This window comes from Amblyomma mixtum, chromosome 9 (assembly GCF_055824585.1).
Source record: "Amblyomma mixtum isolate Tamu chromosome 9, ASM5582458v1, whole genome shotgun sequence".
In the NCBI taxonomy this organism is placed as follows: domain Eukaryota; kingdom Metazoa; phylum Arthropoda; class Arachnida; order Ixodida; family Ixodidae; genus Amblyomma; species Amblyomma mixtum.
Genome location: NC_143020.1, coordinates 78,196,143 through 78,222,295, shown reverse-complemented (window position 1 = coordinate 78,222,295; position 26,153 = coordinate 78,196,143). Strand labels below are relative to the sequence as shown.

The 26,153-nt window shown below is 46.3% G+C and overlaps 1 protein-coding gene across 4 annotated transcripts in view; it reads right to left on the bottom strand.

The window, feature by feature from the left end:
• Nucleotides 1-26,153, bottom strand: part of LOC149329810 (uncharacterized) — a 41,281-nt gene extending 15,128 nt beyond the window's left edge. For 2 of the 4 annotated variants that reach the window (XM_089560513.1, XM_089560512.1), the window contains exons 1-7: nt 25,984-26,153; nt 23,086-23,378; nt 21,943-22,041; nt 20,130-20,297; nt 13,243-13,461; nt 12,009-12,170; nt 9,769-9,813 (exon numbers count right to left, since the gene is read on the bottom strand). In XM_089560513.1, the coding sequence (XP_089416639.1) occupies nt 9,769-9,813; nt 12,009-12,170; nt 13,243-13,461; nt 20,130-20,297; nt 21,943-22,041; nt 23,086-23,322 (930 nt within the window). In that variant the 5' untranslated portion in view covers nt 23,323-23,378; nt 25,984-26,153. The remainder of the gene's footprint in view (nt 1-9,768; nt 9,814-12,008; nt 12,171-13,242; nt 13,462-20,129; nt 20,298-21,942; nt 22,042-23,085; nt 23,379-25,983) is intronic. The other 2 variants (XM_089560515.1, XM_089560514.1) reach the window with 1 other exon arrangement.

Genomic DNA, 26,153 nt, shown 5'->3' with positions numbered 1-26,153 from the left:
CCCATATTTCACTCCTTTATCCAGCGCACTCCCTCTGCAGGAGTAGAAACACTCCTTTATTACGAATGGCTGGGGAAAAAAAAGCTGCGCCGGAGGGAGGATTCGAACCGGGAAACTCTGCATTGCGAGCCGAGTGTGCTACCTCTCCCCTATAGTTGGCACGAGTGGTAATGCTTTTCAGTAGTTATATATGCTAACATTTTGAGTTCAGCGGCAGTTTCGTGCGTATATGTCGCGAGTTCTGTTCTCTAAATTGGTAGATCGCTGGCTGGTTAGAGTTGGCACAGCTCAGTAAATGATGAAACAGTAAAGGCAACATCTGAACGCCACAACGCCACGGTAAATCTTTACTCGACAGCAATTTCATGGTGCACAGTACGTTGACTCGTCCTTCGCGAACGAGTTAACTGGTGTCCTGAAGCACTATTATTCGTATTAAAATGATGTGTAGCTTCCCTAGAGCACTCGTCGATCATTCATACCGTAGTAGGAATGCCATATAAAGTGTTTAGACTAATGTTTCGCCGTCGACCGCGAAGGTTTACGGGATCTGACAGAAGTGTTTTCCTTTAACAGAAGCATCGCTCGTTTCTGCGAACCGCCTTTTCTGGGAGGTTGTTGTGCTGAAATAGATGTTGCAAAATGTGAATGGCGGTTCCGAAGGGCATAAAATATATTCACACAGCAATAAACTAATGTTTAGGATAAATTGCGACAGTTACCATGACAGTCTCTTCTTAAACGCATTCTACGGAAGTGCATGACTTCGCTGAATGGTATAGACTATTCAGAACCCCGCGGCGGTCGCATTTCGATGAATGCGAAACTCCAAAGCCTCATGCACTGCGCGATGTTAGTGCACTTCGCTTTGGGATGTCGCGATGTCAGTGCAGTTGCTTTGGGACGTAAAATTCATTGAAATCAAATCAAATATGCAGTATGAATGCAACGCAATAATCTCCAAAGTGTACACTGCACGTATCGGTTGTATACAAGGTCTGGCTCTGTGGGCGGAGCACAGCGCACTTTCTTGTTTGGTTGTTTTTGCTTATCACTAGTTTGCATGAGATGCGAGTCATAGGTCACTATATATATGGCTCCGCTGCAGTACAAAAGCTAAGAAAATAAACAACCTCCAACTCCCTCGGGCCCTAGAGGGAGTGCGCTCGCAGCTTTACTCTTTCCCGTAGGAGTCGTTTCACTCCTTAGGCAGTTTGGGCGGAGTAAACTGCTGCTAGAGAGAGTACAGTAGCCGGTATATTCTATCATAGAGAGTATCAGTTCTTAGAGTGTAGAATGGAATATCTGTCAGTGTGCACATACTAATAGTGATGGGGGAGTTAAGCTTTCAATCTTTGGGAAATTGAACTTACTCCCCGTTATTTGCAAACTTATCTCGTAAAGATAAGTTACTGAGTATGATCATGCCATTTTTTTAAGGGCCTTTTATTCACCCCGGGTAAGCTGGTGACCCTTAGGTTGTTTCTGTAACGACGAAGTGCCCGCGTGACACTTCTTCCTCGTTACACATCCAATAACTTTTGGAGTTAGCGCTGCTGGACCACGTTTTCTTCATCCTATATGCACTGTTCATCGAAATGGTCGCAGATTTTGCCACATAATCATGCAGTCACAACTGCCGTAAAATCTATTTGGGATGATTGCCGATATTTAGAGGAACACGGACGGCACCAAAGGCACCCCCGCGGCAGTGTGAATACCTTCCTCACTTTGCACATTGTACAACAGTAATAACTCTTACTGCCGAAGGCTTAATTTCCATATCCCATAAAATCGCGAATTACTGGTCACGCTTCCTGTAGTGTTATTTATTGCTGAGGTATTTATCCACCATTTTATAAAGAAGCTGTCTTCAAATTGCTAATGACAGACGGCGCCGCTTTCACAGCAAGCATCGAACTGCGGCATATTGAAGAATGCTAAATGCAACAGCCCGATTTTCAGAAGTGGTGGTGTTTTTGAGACGTAGAGCTCTCAGCTGCTCAGCTGCTCTGAAGTGAAGAGACGCCGAGGTCCCTTAGAATTTCGCTAATGCTTTCACGGTCGAGGTTTTTTCGTTCTTCTCTGACAAGTACAATATCATTTCTAGGAGAAATTCTAGAGGCCCGTGTACTGTGTGATGTCAGTACGCGTTAAAGAACCCTAGGTGCACCCCAGTTAGGTGCACCCTGCTTTGTAGCACCCTGATTTGCAGAACCCGGGTTACATGCACCCTGGTTGGCTAGACCCGGGTTGGTTGCATCTTGGTTAGGCGCAGTGGGGTTAGTTGCTGTTTGGTTAAATGTGCCTTGGTGAGTTTCATGTTGGTGAGTTCTACTTTGTTCAGTTCCACGTTGCTGAGTTCCACGTTGCTCAGTTGCACGTTGCTCAGTTGCACGTTTCTCAGTTGCACGTCGTTCAGTTCCACGTTGTCCAGTTCCACGTCGTTCAGTTCCACGTCGTTCAGTTCCACGTCGTTCAGTTCCACGTCGCTCAGTTCCCCGCTGTTCAATTCCACGTTGTTCAATTCCACGTTGTTCAGCCCCACGTTGTTCAGCCCCACGTTGTTCACCCCCCCTTTGTCCAGTTCCACGTTGTTCAGTTCCACGTTGTTCAGTTCCACGTTGTTCAGTTCCACGTCGTTCAGTTTCACGTTGGTCAGTTTCACGTCGATCAGGTGCACGTTGGTCTGCTGCACGTTGATAAGGTGCACGTTGGTGAGCTGCTCGTTGGTCTGTTGCACGTTGGACAGCGGCACGTCGATTAGTTTACGTTGTTTAGTTGTACGTTGGCTAGTTAGCGACGTAAGACCATCCAGAAGGCGTGAGTGAAATACAGAAGACGATGTTTTCTCCATTTTGGTGAATCCGGCCAATCATTTATATTCAGTACGAAACTAGCACATCCGATATACATAACCAATAACCACACTGAATTTAGCGGGTTGCATGCGTGCTCAAATAAACTTTTGATTTTCTACCTCTAAGCTTCCTAATGTGTAAACAACGCCAAACGGTAACCTCTATCGAACAGATTTTTTTTTCCAGCGGGGCAATTCTATTTGCCACCAATCTTTGTGCATTTCACAGCAGTAGGAGCAGCAGCATCACATAAAATGCCACGAAATGGCACGAAATATTGACTATTAGAAAATACGCGACTATTATAAGGTTGCGTGCGACAGGCTTAGACTCAATATTCAGCGAATTACGTTTTTATCTGCGGGATTTCAAACAGTCCTGTGAGCAAACTACTGGCCTAATCGAGAGCAAACTTCACTCGCGGGGCGGAATATTATGGTCTACGTTATTTCAGACGTAATTAAACGTCGGTACTTGCCTGCATTTCCTGAAATTAAGAAAAAAACCGCTGTCAACTGCGAGTAAAGCTGTCGCAGACGCGAGCTATACGCTAACCGAGCAGCTGTTTTGACAGGGCGCGCCATCTGCCGGAAGGCGAGATTCGGCGAGCAGACAGACGGTGGTGGTGGTGGTGGTGAAAAACTAATCAAAGAGAGCTTGAGGGTAAAAAAAAAACCCTGCTGCATGGTCGGTATCCTTAGTCCGGGACACCGCATGACGAGGCCCCGTCTCGCGCCCGCTTGACCAGAGCCCTTTGGGACTCCAGTGTGGAGCAGTTGAGGAGGGCAGTCTCCCATGCCTCTCGGGTGGGGGTGGGGGAGGGGGGGGCCTTAAGGTGAGGATTCTGAGTGCATGCCCACACCATGTGAAAGATATCGCAGATCTCTCCACAGTGCGGGCAGCCCCCATCTGTGTTCGGATCGAAGTGTTTTGCTATTGCAGGACAGAGAAGGGTTCCTGTCTGCAGGCGCCGCAGAGTTCGCTCCTCCGCCTTACTCAGCCCCTTGGCAGGTGCCGGGTAGAGACGGTGGCTGTCGCAATAATAAATTAGGATTTCGCGGAACCGCAAAAGCGGTTTATGAGCTTCTGAGCCATCAGAGCTAGGATGTGGAGCCCGGTGTGTGAGCGCTCGGGCGGCCGCATCAGCGGCCTCATTGCCTCGTAGACCCTGGTGGCCAGGAGCCCAGATCACTTTTGTGCGAGTTGGATCGGCGAGAGCGCCTCTTAGAATTTGCGAGGCAAGAGGCGATATTTCGCCTGCAAGATAATGGTCACAGGCCCGGCGAGAGTCTGTGATAACCGTTTTCGATTTTGGATCGGCGGCAGCGAGAGCTATTGCGGCTTCCTCCGCTCGTGTTGAATTTGGGGCCCGAAAAGATAGTCCATCGACATTCATTCCCCGGTGGACTACGGCAGCCGTGAAGAATCCCGCGGGCGACGGCCCTGTGATGTCCACGTAATAGACGCCCTCTTTATAGCCATACTGCCTCTCAAGCGTGCGAACCCGCGCTTGTCGTCTGCCTTCATGTGAAGCCATGTCCATGTTACGGGGGAGCGGAGCGACCAAGACCATGTGGCGCCACAGCACCGGGATGTTCTCCGTCCCCTCTGGTATGCATGTGTGTTGGATGTGTAAGCGGTTTAGCAGGCGGCGCCCAGGCACCGTCTGCGATAGCCGCGTATATTGGTTCACGAGGTGGGCCTCCCGCAACTCCTGATAGGAGTTTACCACTCCCAACGCCTTGCGTTTGGCGTTGAAGGTAGCCACCGGGCGGTCCAGTGCTCGCTTTGTTGCCTTCCTGATGATGGCGTCAATGCGCTCGTCTTGTTGTTTGGTGGTGCGTAGGCACGGCACGGCGTAGAGGATCCGGCTGGTCACGAAGGCATAGGCGTAGCCGTAGTGCGTCCCTGCCCCGCAGACCACCCCGCTTGTTGGAAACACGGCAGATCATGCGCCCTACCTGTTCACCTATGCTCTTGAGTTTCGCTATAGTAGAGTCCGGCCTAAGTTTGTTATTGATGAACAGACCCAGGATCCGGATCTCCGCCACTGCTCTGATGGGACCGTCCGACAGAGATATGTGTAGAGACGTGTTGTCCTTGTGGTTTGTCCTGACGTGTAGAAGCTCTGGTTTGGCGGGAGCACATTGGAGACCACAGTCGGCAGCATATGCTTCGACTATGGAGGCAGCCTGCTGAAGGCGGTCCTCCATCTCCCCAAGGCTCCCCTCGGTGGTCCAGATTGTAATGTCGTCTGCGTAGAGTGCGTGTTTTATGCCATCCACCTGAGCCAGTCGGCCGGGCAGGTGCATCATGGCGATGTTGAAAAGGAGCGGTGATAACACCGCCCCCTGTGGTGTACCTCGTGTACCCATAGAGTACGGGCCGTATTCCTCGTCCTCGATCCGGAGGAGTGCCTGACGCGCAGAGAGGAAGTCTTTGACATAGGCGAAGACCTTCGCCCCGCAGTTAGTGGTGTTCAAGTTGGAGAGTATGGTGCCATGTTTAACACTGTCAAACGCCCCCTTTAAGATCGAGGGCGAGAATGGCCTTGTCGTTTTGTTGCATGGATGTGGGTCGTATTATGTCCCTGTGTAGTAGGAGTAGGACATCCTGTGCAGACATGTGCGGGCGGAACCCGAACATAGTGTCTGCAAAGAGGCCCTTACCCTCCATGTATGGAGAGAGGCGATCCCGAACCATCGTCTCCATGAGCTTTCCCACACACGAGGTTAATAAGATGGGTCTCAAGTTGTCGACGGGCCGCACCTTCTATGCCAGCGCGCTACCCTCCCACCCACTGAGCCGGGACGTCGTTTGCCTCGCCTTCCGGCAGATGGCGCGCCCTCTCAAACCAGCTGCTCGGCTCGCGTATAGCTCGCGTCTGCGAAAGCTTTACTCGCACTTGACAGCAGTTTTTTCTCAATTTCAGGAAATGCAGGCAAGTACCGACGTTTAATTACGCCACAAAGAACGTTGACCATAATATGCTACCCCTTGAGCGAAGTTTGCTCTCGATTAGGCAAGCAGATTGCTGACAGGAATTTTTTAAAATCCCCCAGATAAAAACGTCATTCTTTGTATATGCTTCCAAATGTAGAAGATTGCACTGCCGCCCCAAAGCTCACTTGTTGAAAGAACGCATGCGACATACGGAGGTTGGTGGTTTGGACTCCACGGGGAATATGTTTTTAAGCCGGAAACCTTTAATGCCTCATCGTTGTAAACAGGAGTTGTCGACAGAAATGTCACGCTTTTCAATTGGTCAAAATGGTCGTGACGTCACAGTGCGCGAATTTCAAACTGGGCTAATTGTACTTTGGCTAGTAACCAAGCAACCAGTTAAAGGGATGCTATACTGATGCTACAAGTCAGTTGGACTGAGTTTAGTTAATTAGTTAATTACCAATTAGACTAATTAACCTTTCTAGTCTGACCAGAAAAATAAATAAAACAGAGTAGGAAATTGGTCGAGTTTGGGAATCGAACCAGGGTCTCCGGAGTGCGAGACGAGCACGCTACCACTCCGCCATGCCAGCGCGACGGTTTTGAATGAGCAAAGGCGCGTCTAGTGACTACGGTGTCTTCGTTCAGTCCCATCTTCCTCCCTTCCCATTACGGCGAGGTTCAGGTGTCCACCGCGATATGCGAGACAGATACATTTCCTTTCCCTAAAAACCAATTTACCGACGGGCAAGGCGTAGGGCCGCACGGGGAATGGCGTTTTATGAACTTCCTGGCAGCGTTGCAAGACGCTGTCGCGTTCCACTCTTAGAGGCGAAGCTTAACACCTTAACCACACATTAGTGACACAAGCAGCAACAACACGCTTAGGGCTTTCGTCTCACCGCACTTTAGGTTAATAAAGTGCCCCCCGAATGTTTTGCTTCTAATTTTTAATCAAATAAATTCAGGCATAAATTCATGACGCAACTAATTCCTCGTTGATCAAGTGAAATTAAAACACCTAGACATATATTCTTCTATGCTTTCGTTTGTTTGGCTGACTGTTCCTTATCGAATGTCATAACTAGTACTTAATTTCGTTAACTTTGTCTGCTCAACAGGCTTGTTTCTGGTAGTCATGTAGTAAGTAGCATTAGAGGATCCCCTTAGTGCTGCCGCCCTTAGAGTTAGATCAAGTTCCACGCAGCACTCGCGGTACTAGATGGCGTTCTGTGTCCGGCGGTGTGAACGAGGATAGCGGTATTGAATACATCCAAAGTTAGTCTACACATAACATAAATATCCAGAAATTAAAATATCGGACACGTACTGCCCTAGCATATTAAGCGGGTGTTGATTACATCACAGTCAAAATCAAGAATAAATGAGAAAGGGCAACGCAAGTGATGCGAAGGCAAAATAAACGATGGTTGCAAAGGGCAACAGACTTCAAAAAGAAGACAACCATAGCATGGGGTGGATGAATGTGAGGTGGGAGGATGAGATTAGGAAGATTTTGGAGATAAATTACTGCAGTTGGCACAGGACAGGACTAATTAAGAGATATGAAAGAGGTTTTTGCCCATCAGTGGGCATAGTCTGTGTGGTGCTGATGGGGACATCTTTTAGAGGACAAGAAATCCTTCCCGTGCAGCAAGCGGTTGTCATACGAGCGATGAATTACTTTTTTCCCTGTGCAAAGCAGTACTTTAAATTTTCAGTATCACGGTACCTTTTTTTTCCGAGCCGTTTAACGGAGACCAGTGTCTAACAAAACAAATGTCATTTAAAAAAATATTCCTCATTACACTATTCACGTATCAGAGAAAAATATTCTCTCAAGTGCAGATGGAAGAATGAATACGTGCATCAGTACAGCCGGTGATGGAGACTCGATGTTCCTGCTAGCGATAAAAATCGCAAACAAGTAGAATGATAAAATTTTGCGACTTTGTCAGGGATTGTGGAAACAATAAATGTTGTTATGCAGTTACCGCGAATCGCTCAAACGTCCTTGTGTTTGCGAAGTTTGACATGCATTTAAGGAATCTGAAAACAGGATCTGTTTTAGGAAAAGTTACTGCGTGACCAACTTTAGTGAAATCATTCGTTCGCCAGCGCCGGAGAGAAGTAACACGTTCATTTGCTTGCATCTGAGATTAAGTTTATAAGTTGAATGCCCCCGCACCCTTCCCTACCTTCGCAAGTTAGCATCGTTCCTCGTTAGGACCGTCGCTTTCTCTTGGTTTTCTTCTCCGTTTCTTGGTGTGTTTTTTTTTCCTTTCAACATCTTTGAATCGTTGGCCCACTGAGCCTTGAGTATTCGTTTGTTTGTTCGTTTGCCTGGAGAACGCCGCAGCGGGAAAACTGTGAGCCGATCAGTTTGCATGGAGATTTCGGTGCGTGTGGGCCTGAGTGAGGTCAGCCAGGGAAGTGGTCGGCAAGCGAGCCTAGTCGAGGGTCTGACGCGTGGAGCGCGGCGACGGCGGCTCCGAAGACACGTGGTCCAAGTTTGCCTGTACCCGCAACACCCCCTCTGCCCCGCGACGAGCATCCTCAGCCCGATGCTCCTTGCGACCGGACCTCGCCGCCCCGCAGCGAAGTCAGCGTTTCATCCCACTGACTTGAACTCTTTCCTTTGTCCGGTCGCTGTTTCTCGTCGTATTCTTTTGTACAATATTGCTGTGACCTTGCAACATCGCTGTATAGTTACTGCCCTGGTATTTTCCTCTTCCTGTTAATATTTGTTTGCGTCCTCATTTAGTGTTTATTTAGTGTGCATGCATGCTACACTGGTAGGGCTTGGTTTTGTTATCTTTTGTTGTGGTTCTTTGCCAAAGTAGCGTTTTGTTAAGAAGACCGTGCACGCCTCATGCCTCCGGACAACGGCTAATCAGGCGTGGGCACTATCACTTGTCAGCAATCGAATCTTATCTTTCGCACGCGAGGTGGAGAAGTTCGTAGCTCCTCCCCCTCCAAATTGATGGAGTCTGCACTGGTGGGTAGGTTGGCCTGATTAATTATAATTTTGGCGCCAACAAACCATCAAGCAACCCACAATATCATGACAGTGGCTTGAAGTCAGTTGGACGAATGACATTCAGGCGCCGGTGGATATAAATTGGCCTCAGTAATTAAGAGTTTTAATTGGCTGGACATGGGAGATGCCTTTTCTCAGCAGTGGGTGCATTCAGGTGAGGATGAACATGAATGAGCGTTTTTGAACGAGGCAAAGGAAGGTAAAAAAAGGTACTCGTATTTCAGCAGTCCCACATAAAATTTTTATACCGTCTCCTGATGCATCATCACTTCCTACTGCTTGTAAGATAGGGAATCTGGTCCCACTTGACACACCCGCCGGTAAAGAATGATGAGCAGTTCTGACCAACTTCTTTTACCAGTACTCGTTGCAAGCATTTAGAAAATGTCAATTGACAAACTAGCTCACTATTCATCTACAAGCTTTGTCGGACACAAGATTTCAAGGCGGCATTTTAAATAAAGAATAGTCCATAAATGTGTTAGCTGGCCTTCATTATCACTTTGTGCGATTTTTTACCACGATAACAAGTAAACACATAATGACAGTGTCACAATTAAGATTGCTGTTCCACTACCTGTTATTGTTTTTGGCCGATCTTTACTCATTACTTCTGGGTGTCGAAATAAATTTGTGAGACTGTGAATCTCCTGTTAGTTTAGTGTTGTGTCAATGTCTTGTAGCGCAGTAATGGTTCTTTCAATCATGAGCCAGCACAAACTAGCCCAATTTGCTATTTTCCTTTGGTATATTCCTTTCATACGTTAATCACCAAGTTTTTTGTCATTAATGATCTGTGGAGCAGCGCTGAAGTGCCGGGACTAGAGTTAAAACATAGAATGTTCCAAAAGCGGTCCTAGCAATAAAGGTATTTCGTTACTGAAGATATTCAAGCATTATAACGAAAAACAGAACACTTACCACGGTTTCGCTGTCTGGATTTTGATTACATTCTCTCAAATGCGCCTGCAAAGGAGAAAAGGCGAATGAAAGAAATGAACGTCTATGTATTATCCTCGCTGAAAAATTTCTTAACTCAGTATCAAAAAAATTCACACAATCTCACTATGCAGAGTGCGAAAGGTCTTGTTTTTTTTTAAGTTATATTTGTGGGCAAAACCGGAAGACATTTGCAGAAAAATTCAAATCATTCTTATCTACAATATATCAATGCAGATAGGTGCCACTAAAAGAAAACAATTTAGAAAATAAATTGATTTACAACAAGTGGATGATATCAATGCCACAATATGCCACCTGCACGAGGTTGTGCTGAAATTGCGCTATTAGTTCCGATCAGGGAAACTGATGAATTTCGTGGATTCGCCCAATTTGAACCAAGTAGCTCACTCACATGAAGCGGATGCTCCGCCTTTAGGCGGCTCTCGTGGTACAGTCTTCACTTTCTTTCCGTAGGTGGCATCCTCTCGAATTCTCAGTGCAGCCTTGACTAATTCTATTCGAATTTAAGTGCACCTTAGCTTCAAGAGCATACTTTCATGCTAGAAAAACCCCTCCATATCGCCACCCTATGTCTGACACCGAAGCGCTCGCGATCTTCCAGAGCTTTGCGCTGCTGCCGGCGGCGCGCAGGGTATTTTGTATTACCGTAAATTGCAAAATCAGGCAAGTAGAGGCAACGCAGTCATAAGGTGAAGCAAGCAACACATACGCCAAGAACTGCAAGAGCAATTTATACTCTTTTCCGTGATAATCTCAAGTCAATGTCTGCAACTTGCCATTTTCGGAAAGCTGATACGCCTACAGCAACCTCATTTTGAAAGCCCATTGAGTAAATGGATATTCAAGAGAGAATCACAACCAGCGCATCATGGAAATGTTTGGTGCAATGTTTACCGTTCTCTGCTCGCTGGCACTACAAGCGAGACAGCGTGCGTTGCGCTGTTCTACAAAGAGTAAAAGCAACACTAGGAGATGTACTGCACAGTAAGTATGAGCACCCAGGTCAACTTCAACACAGTTTTTTCGACCACAGTTTGTGTAAATGTTCGCGGTGCATTGATGCCTTTTGGTGCATGCGTTTAGGCCATTGAGCAAATTATCGGCGCTTCAACACGCCATCCAATTTTGCAGTAAATTTTGTAGTAAAAAATTTAGATGTCGACTATGTACCGTTTGTTTCATCGAAGCTGAAGCAGGCGTTTTCGAATTAAGATTTTGAGATATTCAGGTCGCTTTCGAGGTGTTGTGCTTCCGCTTTTGCCGGAGGTCATAAAACCGGTGAATTAAGTTAATAAGTAAGCTGGTTAATAAACCTGTGATGATCAACTATTTTAAATATTGCAGTTACGCCCCTTGATGTAAACGGAAGTTGGTCGCCGGCCGTTAGCAAAACCCATATCAATTTTTAGAATTTCAAAAACACGGTTACTTTAGGTACTTTTACGCAACGAATTTTCTCATTCGTATGCCCTTTCTAAAAAAAGCGCGTCTTTGCCGCGCAGGAAGCGAAGTCAGCCTCTTTTCGACACTCCGTGTCCAAGATGTCATATGACTTTTTAATGCGGAGGATGGAGTTGGCGAAGCTAGCGCGGCCGGGATCACGGGAGTGGATCGAGAGCGGAAGTAAGTAGTCACGTGAAACGTGCGCCATGGATACTGTGGAGCGACGCGTAGAGGGGTAGGTGCGCGGAAATACACAGGACAGGCGGTTACATCACATATTTCAAAGCCGCCTTCTCGACCCCCGCGTGGCTCGGGGGTCGAGAAGGCGGCTTGGTGGCCGTAATTGCTTTAGCCACAGCGGGAGGGAAATTGATTTCCAAATTCTAGAAACATGTATGGCTGTTACTAACAGCAGGCATTCACTCACCATTTGGAGTCAAGCACCCAACTTTGATAGCTCGAAAGTTACCAAATTTGAAATTAGCCAAACAGTTTACCTGATTACATGGTTAACCTCCTTTGTGGTGTGTGCCAACAGTGGTGTAACAACGATGCAGAAGACATCTGGGAGATATCAATCTCAAACAGTGCGTTCTTAAAAATTCCGGTTCACCCCTGCTTAAACAGCCGCTATAAAAATAAGAATTTTGTGTGATATTTAGATGTCAGTCAACCTACCTACAGTAAAAGAAATATCTTAAGTTGAAATCGCTCTAAGTGGGAGAAAATCACTGTCAATGAATGTTGCCACTTACTGCCATATCCTGCTTCGGTACTCTTTTGTCACAGTAAACGCAAGCCAGTGGAGCTTTGAAACAGACTTCTAGGTGACGTGGCATGTTTTCTTTTTTCACAGTCCTCTGGCAGTGCTCACAAAGCAGTAATTTTGACGTGGTTTCCCCTCCTCCAGGGTGCTTCTGTAAGGGTTTGTTGTAAATAAAACACTGCACAAAAGTGGTGCTCTTTATTTTGAGAAAGAATTGACAGCATCTATTCCCTCCAAATCACATTATATGCGACAGCTCCAGCTGTTTAGATGTAGGTGCTTCTCTGGCAGAGTGCCATAGTCGTAGTGGAAAAGTGTCCATGCATCACGCGTTACTGGCAGGAGGACACAAATTGGGCACCTCCCACTAACTGTTCGGCGAGCCTAATTACACCAGCGGATTTGAAAAAAAGATGAAAAATATCAGCAGCTGCTCTAGAGTCTGTGTACTAGCGGATAAACACAAACATTTTGGAAGCAAGTTTAACAACCCGTAGAGTTCAGTGTATAACTATTGGTAAAGTGTGAGCTGTTAGAATGTATCGCATGGTTACAAACGGAAAAAGCTGCGCTAAAAATGACAATGACTCGAGATAAGGTAGGAGGCTAAATGAAGTTCAGTTACCAACATACATTGTCATTCAAAATCAATATCCTCGCTGCTCCATGCGAAGGACTCCGCGATGGAGCTACAGGACACATTTTACTTGACTGTCATGAAATTTCTCAGCCATCTTTCACAAGCTTTCTTTGGCAAATATAGTACACCCGGCTGCAATAGCTATTTATAGTGTTACTTCCATCAAAAGCAGTCCTGCTCTTTGGACGCACAGATTACTATTCGACACAAAAAATACTCAGTGAACCTGAACCACTGTGTGCGCTTGTCGTTTGCATTGGCCACCTCATGTTCGAACTTTTATCACAATGCCACATTTATTGCTTCGCGACATACGTAACTAATGCCAATCATTCACATGATACGATGGACTACCAGAGTTGTTACGATGGCTCAAAAATCGAACAAAGAAATTCAGTAAATAAACACACGATTTAAATTCGTTTAAATGAATAATTTGTGGGACAAAATTAGGAACCTAATCGGCTCTTTTTGCCATGCATTGTTTTTTCTGTCTTTCTCAAAGGACATCACGCCGAACTAAACGGCAGAAACCGAGATGGCTACCTGGAAAATTGCACTTAGAAAATGTCAGATAGCATACTTGTTTCCTCAACGTGTCCGGGCTACTTGCACTCGCAGTCGGCTGTGGCAGCGGAAAAACGGAACTTCGTGAGACTTGAGAAGGTGAACCATTGGAACGTGGAGCATTTCTAGAGGCCGGCGGGATTCCAAGCTTCGTGGGGTACCCATGGTTTGGCTCTGAAAATTGCCGTGAATTACCCGGTGGAGTAGTCTGGCTTTGTCGTTTGAATTCTGGACTCTGAAAGAGTAATTAGGAATATATTTTAGGGTACCAGCACAAACAATTCCAGCTACAGGCGACAAGTGTCGTTACCAGCGGGTTTCATTTGCCATTCTCGTGCCAAAAGCCCTCGTTTTGTACCAATGTCTGAACTAACGCTTATCAGCTGCAGCTTCGACAGCGCGAGGGTCTTTATTCGCTGTTCACCTCACACCACTGCAATTGCATTATGTTCATCGGAAAACCTGATATCAAGACTACGTTTAGTTCTTTTTTTAATTCTACACCAAAATATTTATAACGTAATTTTCTACTGAGATTCGCTGATGCGAATATTAGAAAAGTCATTTTTTAGTCATGCTTTTCTATTATTTATCGCTCAGAAACTTCGTGCTTTTTTTTCTCGAATGTGTTCTGCTTGAGTGGAGACAAACTACAGCGCATTTGACTTTCGTCGATACATTTGAAAGATATTGTCACAAGGTGGGAACGAAAGTGAACTAGCGAAAAGGGAGCTGGAGGTACTTAAATGAAACAGTTTGTAGATTGAGGCTGTGTCCTCAGAATAATTGGATTGACAAAGCAATAAAATGTGAGGGTTGTCGCCGGAAATCAGACTGCTGGTTGGTCTCGGTAGCGTTGACTTTGAAGCCACCAGCGAAATTTCGACATTGGAAGCGTCAAACAACAGTCCTCTCGACTATCCTAGAAATCATTTTGAGCTCACTACAGAGAAGGCTGCAATAATTCCAGAGAAGTCGGTTCTCATCCCGCATGGCGGTGTGCTAAGGCCGCAAGTCAGAGGTAATATGGATAAAATTTGAAAGGAAACAATGTTTCGTGACGGCATCTTTGAAGTAGACTGCAAAGAAGTTATCAGCTAGATTCAGTCAGACAAATGCTGCCTTAAGCTACGTTTTGTCTCGTCCGTCATAACTTCTGTGCTGCAGAAACTTGGTCATATGCGTGTGCTGCTTCCTTAATGGGGCACCGTTTCGCGTGCCAGTGCCGTACTAAATGCCGTTTGTTGACATCTCGTGCAATACACTCCAGATTACTTATTAGGGCACGTAAGACACGTAGTTCTGCGAATGCGGGAACAAATAACGCATAGTTCATTCTATTTCACTACTTTCTGCAATAAAAATAAAACATGGTCTACGGATATCAACGGATTCATCTGATGCAGTGCTTCGGTTAAAGTACACGCATGGATGTGAGCTTCTCTGTGTCGCAGTAGAGATCAACATGGATTAGGTGAAACGAATTGTCCAAAACATTGGTACTGAATTGTTTGCCAAGCAGCGAAGGATTAAAATACAGAGGTTTCACTTGGAGGTGGCAGCATAACCCTTTCAGACGCTCATTATGTTCTAGTACAGAGAAAGAACCTAAAATTTGTGTGTATTTCCAGCCTTCTTTTCATATAGAAACAACATCAACGGATAAATAACCAAGAATTAACGTAAGAAGCACACTCACAATTTCGCGTAATCTCGGCCATATGCTTCAAGAACACACCTTTAATGGCATAATAATTACTTTCGTCATCACAGTGCCTTTCACTAAATCGTTCCATCTTGTGAAAGAAGCAAAAAATTACAGCACCAGACAGCAATTTCTAGGCCAAGCCGTACAACTTCGCGGCGTCCGGTCCTCGTTTGAGTATAAGCACGGAATGGCCTCAAAATTTTTGTCCCTCAGGGATTTCATTTGTAGACGGCATCACTGACGTAGTGAAAACAGCTGAAAACACTTCGTAGAAACGTGAAGTGGCGTGCACAATTTTGGACGCCGTGACACAAAGGAATAAGGTACAGATGAGAAGCAAGAGTCGGATCTCGCAACCATATTTTCGCGAATTTTCATTTTTCTATGTCTTATTATTCCCCTCCTACGGAATTCGCGATAACGAGGCTCATTTTTGATTATTAGCCTTCACCATCCATATTCTATGCAGACAGTGGCAAAGAAAAACAAAAGTATATTAATACGCAATGTTGCAAAATGTTGCAAAGTCTGCTATATGGTGAATCACTCAGTTTAATAATTCCACAAACAGCGACCCGGGAGCACTTTGCTCGCAAAGTCACCACTGGGGCCCACTGTCAGGGGCCCGGAACACTGCGCGGAGTGAACTGAGCACAACGGCCGTAGCCTGCATGTGCTGCGTAGGTGCGCTCGGCTAGCGATGAGGATTCCCGCCCCAAGAGACCTGGCTAATCATCCTGCTGGTTTAACGATCCGCTGTGATTAGCCACCGGATTAAAGCGCCACCCAACGTAAAGCTGTACATAAGTGGCTTTATGGAAAAGAGCACATTGCCGCAAGTGCAACTGGGAGCCATAATGATGCGTTTATTCCTGGGGATTCTACATACGACATCAAAAAACAGACAGAAAAAGAAAATTGGCAGAGGCAATTAAGCTCCGCCTTAAGCGTGTGAAGCGATAGCTTAATGGATTAATTCTCTACACTCATAAGCTTCCGTTAGTCTTGGTATCTCTTCCGGCGCAGTGGTGCTGCGGTTTAGCGATGCGTCACTGCCCTGCAACGGCATGTGGCCCAGATTTCTCTTCCCGATCGACCAATCATCAATTTAACAGCCACCTGCGACGGTGGGCAGTTTTCTCACTATACCATGGGCAGGTTACAATGGCGCCACAAGGTCACGTGACTATGTGGCGCCATTGTAACCTGCCCATCGGATAGTGAGCCAACTGCCCACCGTGGCAGGTGGCTGTTATATTGATGATCGGTCCCTCGGGAAGAGAAATCTGGGCCACACAAGGCCCACCGCGTGACCTAGGTGGCACGTCTGCTTCCTCGGACGCTCTATGGGGACCACATGCCAGAGGAATGGCGGTGATTTTTCACTCGCAACGCCGACACAGGAGTGGCTGGTGAACATGGCCTTTAACGCTATCTCTTTAAAAGATAAGAAAGGCAGCAACATCAAGCAACTATGTCATATGCTACAGCGCAGGAGCCAACAGAACGAAAATGCAACTGTTTTTTACTCCTCCAGCAAATTTTACTGATTCCTTTGCCGCACAGTCTGAAGAACGCGCTTCACTAGCGTTACGCAAAGAGTCTGAATGGTGTTCAGGTGTAATGGACCATTTTTATGAAAATGTCAGTACAAGCAAGCATTCTGGCGTGGCCTGGCGCCATTTTTTTTTTCTATGTAAACAGCATGATTATAGTATATGGCTGGGCGCTTTAGTCTGTGATCAGTAACGAGTATCCTGCCTGCCGGCAGCAATGACTGCATTAATGAAGAAAGTTACTCCTGTAGGTGACGATGATCTGGTTGGTAAGAATGCCCAATATGTCATCTATGACTATAAAATGTGTCTGCTTCTTTCTCTTCGTGACAGCACCTTATTCATTTGAACTGTAACTATATAACTGAGTGGTTTTTATGGATTATTGCGTCCATTTTGAAAAACTGTTCCCATTGTAGGGGTGCGTTTATTAGGCGTCCTCAAGAGACCGAACCGCCGTGCAGGATCTGGTAGCGTAGACGGGCGTAGCCAGCACCAAGAGAGCGGGGCAACTTCGTCGTCGTCAGGCGCAGCGTAGTGTCGGCGCATAACTTCGTCGTCGTCAGGCGCAGCGCAGTGTCGGCGCATGGCGGTAGCGGAACCTGTCACAGTTGGCACACTACAGTTTCCCCCGGGTGAAAAGGAGCCATCCTGGCGTCTTAAGGGATGAATGCGCTGTGATGAGGCGGTGCGAAGCGAAAAGTCAGACAGTGGGGTAGTCACTTTGCGGAGTCGGTGGCAGAGAGCTTCACTTATGACAGATACTGCAGCGCCCGTGTCGACGAGGGCGAGAACCTTGGCACCTTCCACGAACACTACGATTACATTAGCGGGACGACACGGAGGACTTGAGGAGTTCGAAAAGAGCGCAGTTCTTGCCCCCGGAACTGCGGCTGTTAGTTTCCCTCAAGCGCGGAGCTAGAACGTCGCAGCATCGGAGAAGGGGAACGGCGTCGAGGGGAAGGCGATCGGCGAGTGGTGTAAATTTGGCGATCAGGGGAAACAAAGGGGGGACCAGGTGGCCGTCTCGGCGAGGATAGTTCGGCATCGTACGGGTAGGAGCGCAGATCAGGTCGAGAAGGCGGAAGGCGCTGGCGGCAAAGCCGCGCGACATGGCCGGGGAGACCACAGGCGTAACAGATGGGTCGGTTGTCCGCAGTACGCCAGGGATTCGTAGGATGTGGGCGAACCCTTGAGAACGGAGCTTGAGACGGGGGCTCAGACGGCGGCGGAGGACGGAAAGAAGGGGCGGCCTGGTAGGAATCGGGTGCCGGCGTATGTCGTGGCCTGGCCACCGCTTGGGCGTACGTCAGGGGTGCTGTCACAGGCGGGAGCACAGGGCTGGACGGTAGCAGATCAGCGACTTGGTCTTGCACGACACGGCGAATGGTGGGAGCCAAAGACGGGGTCGAGTCAGGAACTTGGCGGGCGGGGTCTAGAAAATGGGATATCAGGGACAGCTGGCGAGCGACCTCTTCACGAACGAAGGCTTTGATTTGGTTGAGAAGAGGGGAGTCTTCAGGAGTAGTACCGCCCAGGGCCAGTGTGGAGAGGGCTTCGTCGCAGACACCGGCACGCCGTGTAGAAGCGCGCTGCTTGCGGAGCTCGTCGTAGCTCTGGCAAAGCTTAATAACCTCACTGACGGTGGTGGGATTTTTCGCGAGGAGCATCTGAAATGCGTCGTCAGCGATGCCTTTGAGGATATGGTGGATCTTGTCCGCTTCTGGCATGGCGGCGTTGACACGTCTGCAGAGGTCAACGATGTCCTCAATGTAACTTGTGAAGGTCTCGTCAGTGCGTTGAGCGCGGTCCCGTAAGCGCTGTTCGGCACGGAGCTTGCGCACCGCAGGGCGGCCGAACACTTCCGCAAAGCTCTTCTTAAATACGGGCCAAGTGGGTAGGTCCGCCTCATGGTTTCGAAACCAGAGGTTCGCCACGTCCGTGAGATAAAAGATGACGTTACTCAGCTTGATAGTGCCATCCCACTTGTTATAGCTGCTCACTCGCTCATACGATGACAACCAGTCGTCAACATCTTGGTCGGCAGTGCCACTGAAGAGGGCAGGGTCACGCTGCCGGATGACGCCAGAACAAATGACGGTGGTTGAACTGGCCGCCGGTGTTGGGGCAGTCTCATCTGGCATGGTTGGCACAGGCGGCAGCGTACGGCTCCGGAGTTCCAGGTTGGTAGGGGACGAACCCAGCACCTCCACCAATTGTAGGGGTGCGTTTATTAGGCGTCCTCAAGAGACCGAACCGCCGTGCAGGATCTAGCAGCGTAGACGGGCGTAGCCAGCACCAAGAGAGCGGGGCAACTTCGTCGTCGTCAGGCGAGGCGTAGTGTCGGCGCATAACTTCGTCGTCGTCAGGCGCAGCGCAGTGTCGGCGCATGGCGGTAGCGGAACCTGTCACAGTTGGCACACTACACCATGTTATTTTATCCATTACTTTTTCCCCTTTTGTATGGCGTACCCAGGGCCTTCAATGGTATACATAAATGACTGATTACGCAAACGCCGGCTGGAGAGAATCAGTGAATCGTGATGCAGGTGCTAGGGGACAAGGAACTAATGAGGAAGCACGATGATTGCTGGTGTCTGCTCGTCCTAACCAGTTTTCTTGTGCTCAAGCTGGTACAAGGTCATCTCGCCCAAAGCCACCATCATGCCCTCCACTTGTTCTAAAAATAAAAGCGGGGCCTCCTCAGCAGAGAAAGATCGTAAACGAAGCAAACAACACACATGTGATGGCAACGCCAGAGCTACCTGGTATCCAATATCATTGAGAATGTGGGAAGACGCATGCCAAGAGCAAGACATTGTCATGCTATTCCTAGATGGCTCGTGGTTCAATAATCACTGGGGCAGTAGGTATGGCGATGCGGGAACTATCTAGCAAAAAAAAAAGAATAGAGCATGAAATGTTCCACTCGGTGTCCGGTAGCATGAGTGGAGTTATTACTTTCCATGTTCGTTACTAGCTGCCGACGAGAGCGTGCAGTTAAATCCTAACGTAGAGATAAACGCAGAAAAGGAAAAGAACGCTCCCTTTTCAAATGGCTGATTCAGTTCAAAGCTCTGGAAAATGGTTTCATTACACGCTTGCACTCTTCATGAACTTTGCAAGATATTCGCTAAGAACATCGTTCAAATAGTACTGCACAGCGAAATCCCGGGCAAAAGCCGTTGAAAGAGCAAAAAGAGCAGTCGTGCTTGCATTCTACGTTGGTACAGGGATGTAGCGCGCGGAACAATATATGGGCCCCTTTGTTCCTCTATTCTCTGTGATGTGGTACTCTCGCAAGTAACTTTCACTCGGCTGCCTGTGGTAGATAACATCTGGTAAAGTATTCCACGCGGTCATCATGCGCGAAGTTGAATCTGACCCTTTTTTAAATGCCTGAAACACCACTGTTGTCCATAAAAATGCAGGCCCTGCGACTGTTAGGAGTTGGACTAGAAATTCAGCCCCACTGATAAAATCTACGCAGTGATCATAACTAACCTCTCGCCTAACAATACTAATTCGGAACAAACGCGCCTGCACCACTTTAGGCAGCGTTGGAGCATGGAAGCATCACTTGTTACCCAATAGTATGACTTCTTAAAAAAAAACTAGATAAGTATTTCTTGTGATTACCTTTGATGAACTTTTCATAGGCCGTTTGTCCTGATTTGTTTCCCTGGGGGTGAGCTCTTCACAGCCCGAAATCAAATGATTTTTCCAGTGCTCCTTCCACTCGCTGGACGGAACCTTTTTACGACAATCAGCACAGTGAACTTGTGGTGTGCATTGGGAGTAGTGGTCCTGCGGAACACAATGTGGCGCATTATTTTTCGCGAGAACTTCTCGAGCTCATCATTCAATGAGAACTGTCAGAAACAGGCGCCAAGTACACTAGTAAGTACCCAAACCTCAGAATGATGAACACAGTACCTAATTACATTAGTTACAACTTGAGAAAGGATGACGGAACAGGGATGAAGAGAGCTACCGCAGTTGTGAAAATTTTTAACGGAAAAAACGGATTGCTTCCACCTCATCTAAGAAGAAAGTTCAGTAACTACATTCAACAAGTAGGAACTACTAGATTACGTATATGAAGATAACTTTGATACGGAGGTCTAAATACGTCAGGTACATTTTCCTTATGTTGTGTCCTTATAAAGATTCCGTTCTCAAAAATGCGCGACAGAAGTTCTTGCATTACTGGGGGCATATGCGCAGTAAATAGCTCTCGCTGAGCCGAACACTTATCACACGCTACAGTTTCCTAGTTGTGCAGCGTGACAACATAAACACACCAAAGGTTTCTGTGCACAAGGCAATATTACTGACAAACTTATCAAGCTATGGTCAGATTTGCACTACCCGCAAGACTCATTATTTTGATGCAGTTTACACGCCTTCAGACCGAGTGTTTGGTTTGAGGCCTCGGTTCACAATGGCAGTAGTCACTTGCTCATCAGAATTAACTCCCGCCTTTTGAGAGACGAGGGGTATAAATATGGGTTTACGCGCACTTCGTTAGGAGCCCTGAAACAATGGTCAAGAGTGTCTAGTTGTTAAATAGTGACAAGTTTTGAGATATTTTTATTTGTAAAGAGCTTTAAGTTTTAAATAGGTCTGCTCACACATTTAATATATCATCTTTGAATTTAAATGTGTTAAGCGAGAGGAACATAAGACATGTTTACGCAAAATGCGTACTGGCGCTAAAAAACGGAGACAACACACACAAGACAGGACTGTGTGTTGTGTGTTGTCTGTGTGTTGTCTCCGTTTTTTTAGCGCCAGTACGCATTTTGCGCAAACATGTCATGCTACAACCAACTAGCACAAATCAAAGTATTGCTGGAACATAAGAATGAGTCATTTCTACGCTCCTCAGAGTAAAATGGCAGCAATCCTTTCGCAACGTCCAGCAGTTTTTCGCTCAGTGTTTCGGTTCATTTGTATTCAAAAAGCTTATGCCTGTTTTTTTTTTAACTTCGTACTTACCGCAGCCTAGGCGCAGTTCTTAGCAATAGTAGCCAAGAGCGCATTACGCACAAACTCCTATGCAGCCAAAAATTAGTTACAAATATTTCTAAAAGGCAAAAACGTAAACCTTGCTCCTGTCAGTACTCAGCTATGGCGCTCATCTATGTCTTTGACAGTGACGACATTCTGCTTGCAATGCGGAAATCACCCCATTATGTGCGAGTTCATGTCGTTTTGTGCGGGTAGCTATAGAAATATCTAGCCGATTTTATTGCTAGCATTATCGCCAAAGATAATAAAAGTTACCACTTGAACTCAGCAGCCTTTGTCATGTTTACTCTTGCTTTTACTAAAAACCGATTCACTCTCTTCAAGAAACTGTGAACATAAGTGCATGTTCATTGCAGAAACTTTCAAAAAGAGAATGTCTACTGCGCCTGTGCTCATAAAAATTTGAAGCACTCCTCACGCTCAGTGCTTCCAGAGGCACACGTTCTTCGCAGTTCTTGTTTGGACAGAACGTGAACTGGTCTCGTATCACTGTTATCACGTCATAGGCTTCAACCATCTGAAATGAAAGAGGCTCAAATGAAGCCAGGCAAGTTGATAAGAAGATAGCAAAAACATTGCTCCAAAGAAACAGGCTCTAACACGGTCATTTTCTCTTATTTTCTTAGTTAAAACCATGCTCGGCTTTCAGAGCGCTGCTCTTACTAGCAGGCTGGAAAAACTGGTGTGCCGATTCAGGAAAGAATTAGGCGTCGTGGGCATTGTGGTACGTTCTGAAGCCTTAAAACTGTTTCTAGAAGGAAAAGAACAATAAAATGCGTAAATACCTCTAGGTGCACATAGGACTCTTGCGGTATCAGGAGCGCATTTACAGAAGAAAATTATTTCATGAAATCGTTAATCCTTTAAACCGCACATAGGTGGAGAATGACGAAAAAAAGATCTTGTATGAGAAGCTAACTGAAACATTCGTTTAGCTTTTGCACCAGCCGTACTGTCTGGGGCGCTTTTCATCAAGGCAAAATTTTTTGATAAAAATTTTGTTATACGCATATTAAACACCTTACAAAGCAATTTTATTGCCACCGTTTGGTGCTCTCCCTTTATCACCCGTGCTGTTTCTACTGCCATTTCGTGCACATCACACTCTCCTCTTGTATATTTCCAAGCCGAAATCATTTTTCTCTCCATCTCTTAGGTCACATATCGAGGTTCAACACTGCCACAAGCGATAACCTAGTCGCAACTATTTCCAATAAACGAAACGAAACCGGGAGGCACCACGCTGGCTGGTAGGTTACAGCTATAAAACGAAGTATCGAAAAGTGAAATATATTTCAAAACCACGAATTCAGCTTGTATGTAATTTTTTCTAGAATCACTGACGTCGATGCCCCAATGCAACAAGAAATGCAAATCAGAAGATTTATATCGTTATGCGCAGGTAAACTTCCAAAAAACGTGTGATGATTAGCGATCAGCGTTGGTTGAATGAATGCCTACGGTGTCGCTCAACAAAGTTAAGCGCAATTCGGAATACAAAAGGGGAAAAACTCTGCTCTCGGGGCTGCAAGAGCCCGAGCATAGAATCAGTATACTTTACCTCGTCCAGCGATACATTCTTTTGCTCGTACTTGCAAAAGATGTCATGTTTATGGTGCTTGTAGCTTCGCTCTTCCACACAGGCGCTGCAGAACACATGGCCTTGGAGGTCCTGGTATACAGACATGGAGAGCATGCCGCACTGCGTGCAAAGGCAGTACCGCGACAACTCCTCCCCCAGTCGGACGTCGGCGGGACCACCAGGAAGATCTCGATACATAACAATGGCATCCATCATGTGGTGTTCTCTTCCCTGTACTGCTTATAACCCCGTTAGTCGTGATGTGTACTTCCCTGCACAGAAAGCAATGGAGTAAAGTTAGTGTGTTTTTTTATAGCTCCGAAATTTAAATTCTAACTCAGACACGATAAGAAAGATGGGATGCGCACATGAGACAATCACAGGAGAGAAGACGGGACGGGCGCAGAAGACAATCTTGTGATTGTCTCATGTGCGCATCCCATCTTTCTAAAGGAATATGAACCAACCTGCCCAACAACGCATCCTGCTGAACCACGATAAGAAGTTGAAAGTTCCAAAAACAGGCACAGGGTTCATTGAACCATCGTACCTCAAGCGGAAATAAATAAGTGTTATCTGTCTCAAGCTGATTATCTCACCTCTTCCAAAGTGAAAGTTGCTTTTCTTTATCTCTACAAGAGCTGTGCAGTTGTTAGCACCACTGTGCAGAGCGTCTGGGCGGTGTGTTGCGGTACAAACGGAACTTTTCCCTCAGCTCACCTAAAGCTGATACAGGGCAATTAACAGAGCGAACTGTGCGAATGCTGCTTCGCTCCACGCAAGCATTTTCTCTAGAAACGTATGCATGTTTAAAAATTTACGTTCTTTTCTGAGTTCGATAGCTCTAGACAGGCTTGTCTCGAATTGTTATATGTGTTCTTTTGGTAACACCAGCTCCACAGACTTACCTTGTGCTTTCGCTTGCACATGAAGCTCTAAGAAAGAGAAATCTACGAGGAGTAAAGGTTTGATATGGGACGATAAAAGATACTGTTCTGCAAGATAAAGCGACGGCCTGAAACAATAGCTCTGCGTGGAAACAAAACATTGGCGCAAAAATGGTCTCGAAAGGTAAACGAGTTTTCAGTCGCTACAGAAAAGCATATCCACAGGGTGCAGAAAATGATTCAGTACTGTTGTCGGACAATATCGCTTGATAAACGCGGAGACAGTATGTTGGGGGAAAAAAACCAGCTAACTGAATGAGTCAATAAACATCATTCATTTGTAGCCTCTCACGTCATCGCGAAATGCTCTGCGCATATAGAGCCAGGACCTAGAAAGTGCAGTCCATCAAATTTTTTTCGCATTCTGTCAACCTTGAGTGATACTATAATTGTGCGCCGACAGTAACGACGAAGTACCTTAAGGCAATTTTTTAAAAAGAACTTTTGACACACTTAAGGTGCCGTAATCAGATACCTAAAACCGAACTGCCATTGACTGGAATAAAGTTTGCCCTGTGAATATATACAAAGGTGAGCACGCTCATCTAAAGTGTTCGTGGAATGCATTGCCGAGGAAAGGAAGTGAAATTTTAAAGCAGGTACTGAGTTTCAGAGATCGTACTAGCATTCCAGCGCAGCGAGATAGACGTACAAAATCATTTAGGCACAAGCGATTTGCCCTTTAGAAACCAGCGCCGCATTTTTGCACTTCATTCGTTGCGCAAAATATGGCTCGAATGCTCTAGATAAGCGGGCGCAACTTTGTATCAACATTTATGGTTGTAAGAAAATGGTAGTTCAAATGCCATTGTGCAACTCACGCTAAGTGAAATCTGCGAAATAAAAGAAATGGCGTGCTCACCCTATGTTGGGGCTGCCAGATATGGTTTCGAATCTCTAAGGTAGCCAGTGTAATCGAGACATGAAGCAGGTTTCTAAATTTACCACTGTTACTGCTGATTTCAACTCATGGTTTCGACATTGTGTTTGTGTCACACACTATGCACGGCATATCCTCAAGCTTCTGCATGTTCGGCTCATTATTGCTCACGTTGCATATCATACGCAGTTAAAACTCGTTTGCGTGCGTTTTCGAAACTGGAAGGCTAAAATATCGCTTTCAGCTTTTAAGGAATGGGTTAAGAAATAGAACAATTTGAGCCTGTCCATGTTCCACAGTCTAACAGTTTTGCTATGAGCAAAACATAGGACAAGCATCTTAGTGTGCATAAAATAATTTTTTGCCTGAGAAGAATTTTTTGCTTTAAGAGGCGGGAGTAGCACACTGCGTTCCGTCAAGAGCACACTGAGTTACCGTTGCAAATGAGCATGATTCTCATAGTCACTATTGAGAATATTTACATTAACCATGTAAATGGTTACAGAAAATATGTTACAGAAAATAAAAACAACCCAACACTCCGCAAATACAAATAAGCGCGACAACAAGGCAGAAAATACACCATATACGAAACTTGCATGAAGGTTCCTGCATGAAAGTTGCTCTCGACAAATATAAATCTCTATAACTGTATACGAGACAAAAAGGGTAATTATTCACACATCATATGGGGGTGGTTTTTGAAATGTGTTTTTAGTACATCACTTGGCTTCACACCAGTGCAAAAAAAGAAGCAAATAACTACCAATTCCACACGCTGCTACAAAAAAGTCTGACTCATACACCACAGCCCTCCCCAGTACACACCGCTCAAAAGTCGCATAGGGACAGCGAAAGAGATAGCTGAACATGACGTTACTCCGTCGAACGATATTTCGACGTCACAGGCAAGATCGACCTGCAGTCGGCTACACAGAAAATTTCACACTTCCAGACGGCGTTGATCTCTGCCTCAAGTTAACGGCTCGCTTGAAGCCGACATCCATGCTGCAACAGAACTGCACGTATGTGTCTAGTTTTAGAACTCACCGTTCACTTAGGCTCCGGGAATCGAAGGCTTCGGATAAAGCGCGCTCAAAGATGCGTCGGTTCCACCCAGCGGAGCGCACTACGCCATTTTTCTACACGCTTGCTGGGGCGACACGGCATCCGGCTGCGACCGACACGGAACCCAACAGAACAGCCGCTCAACTCAAGCC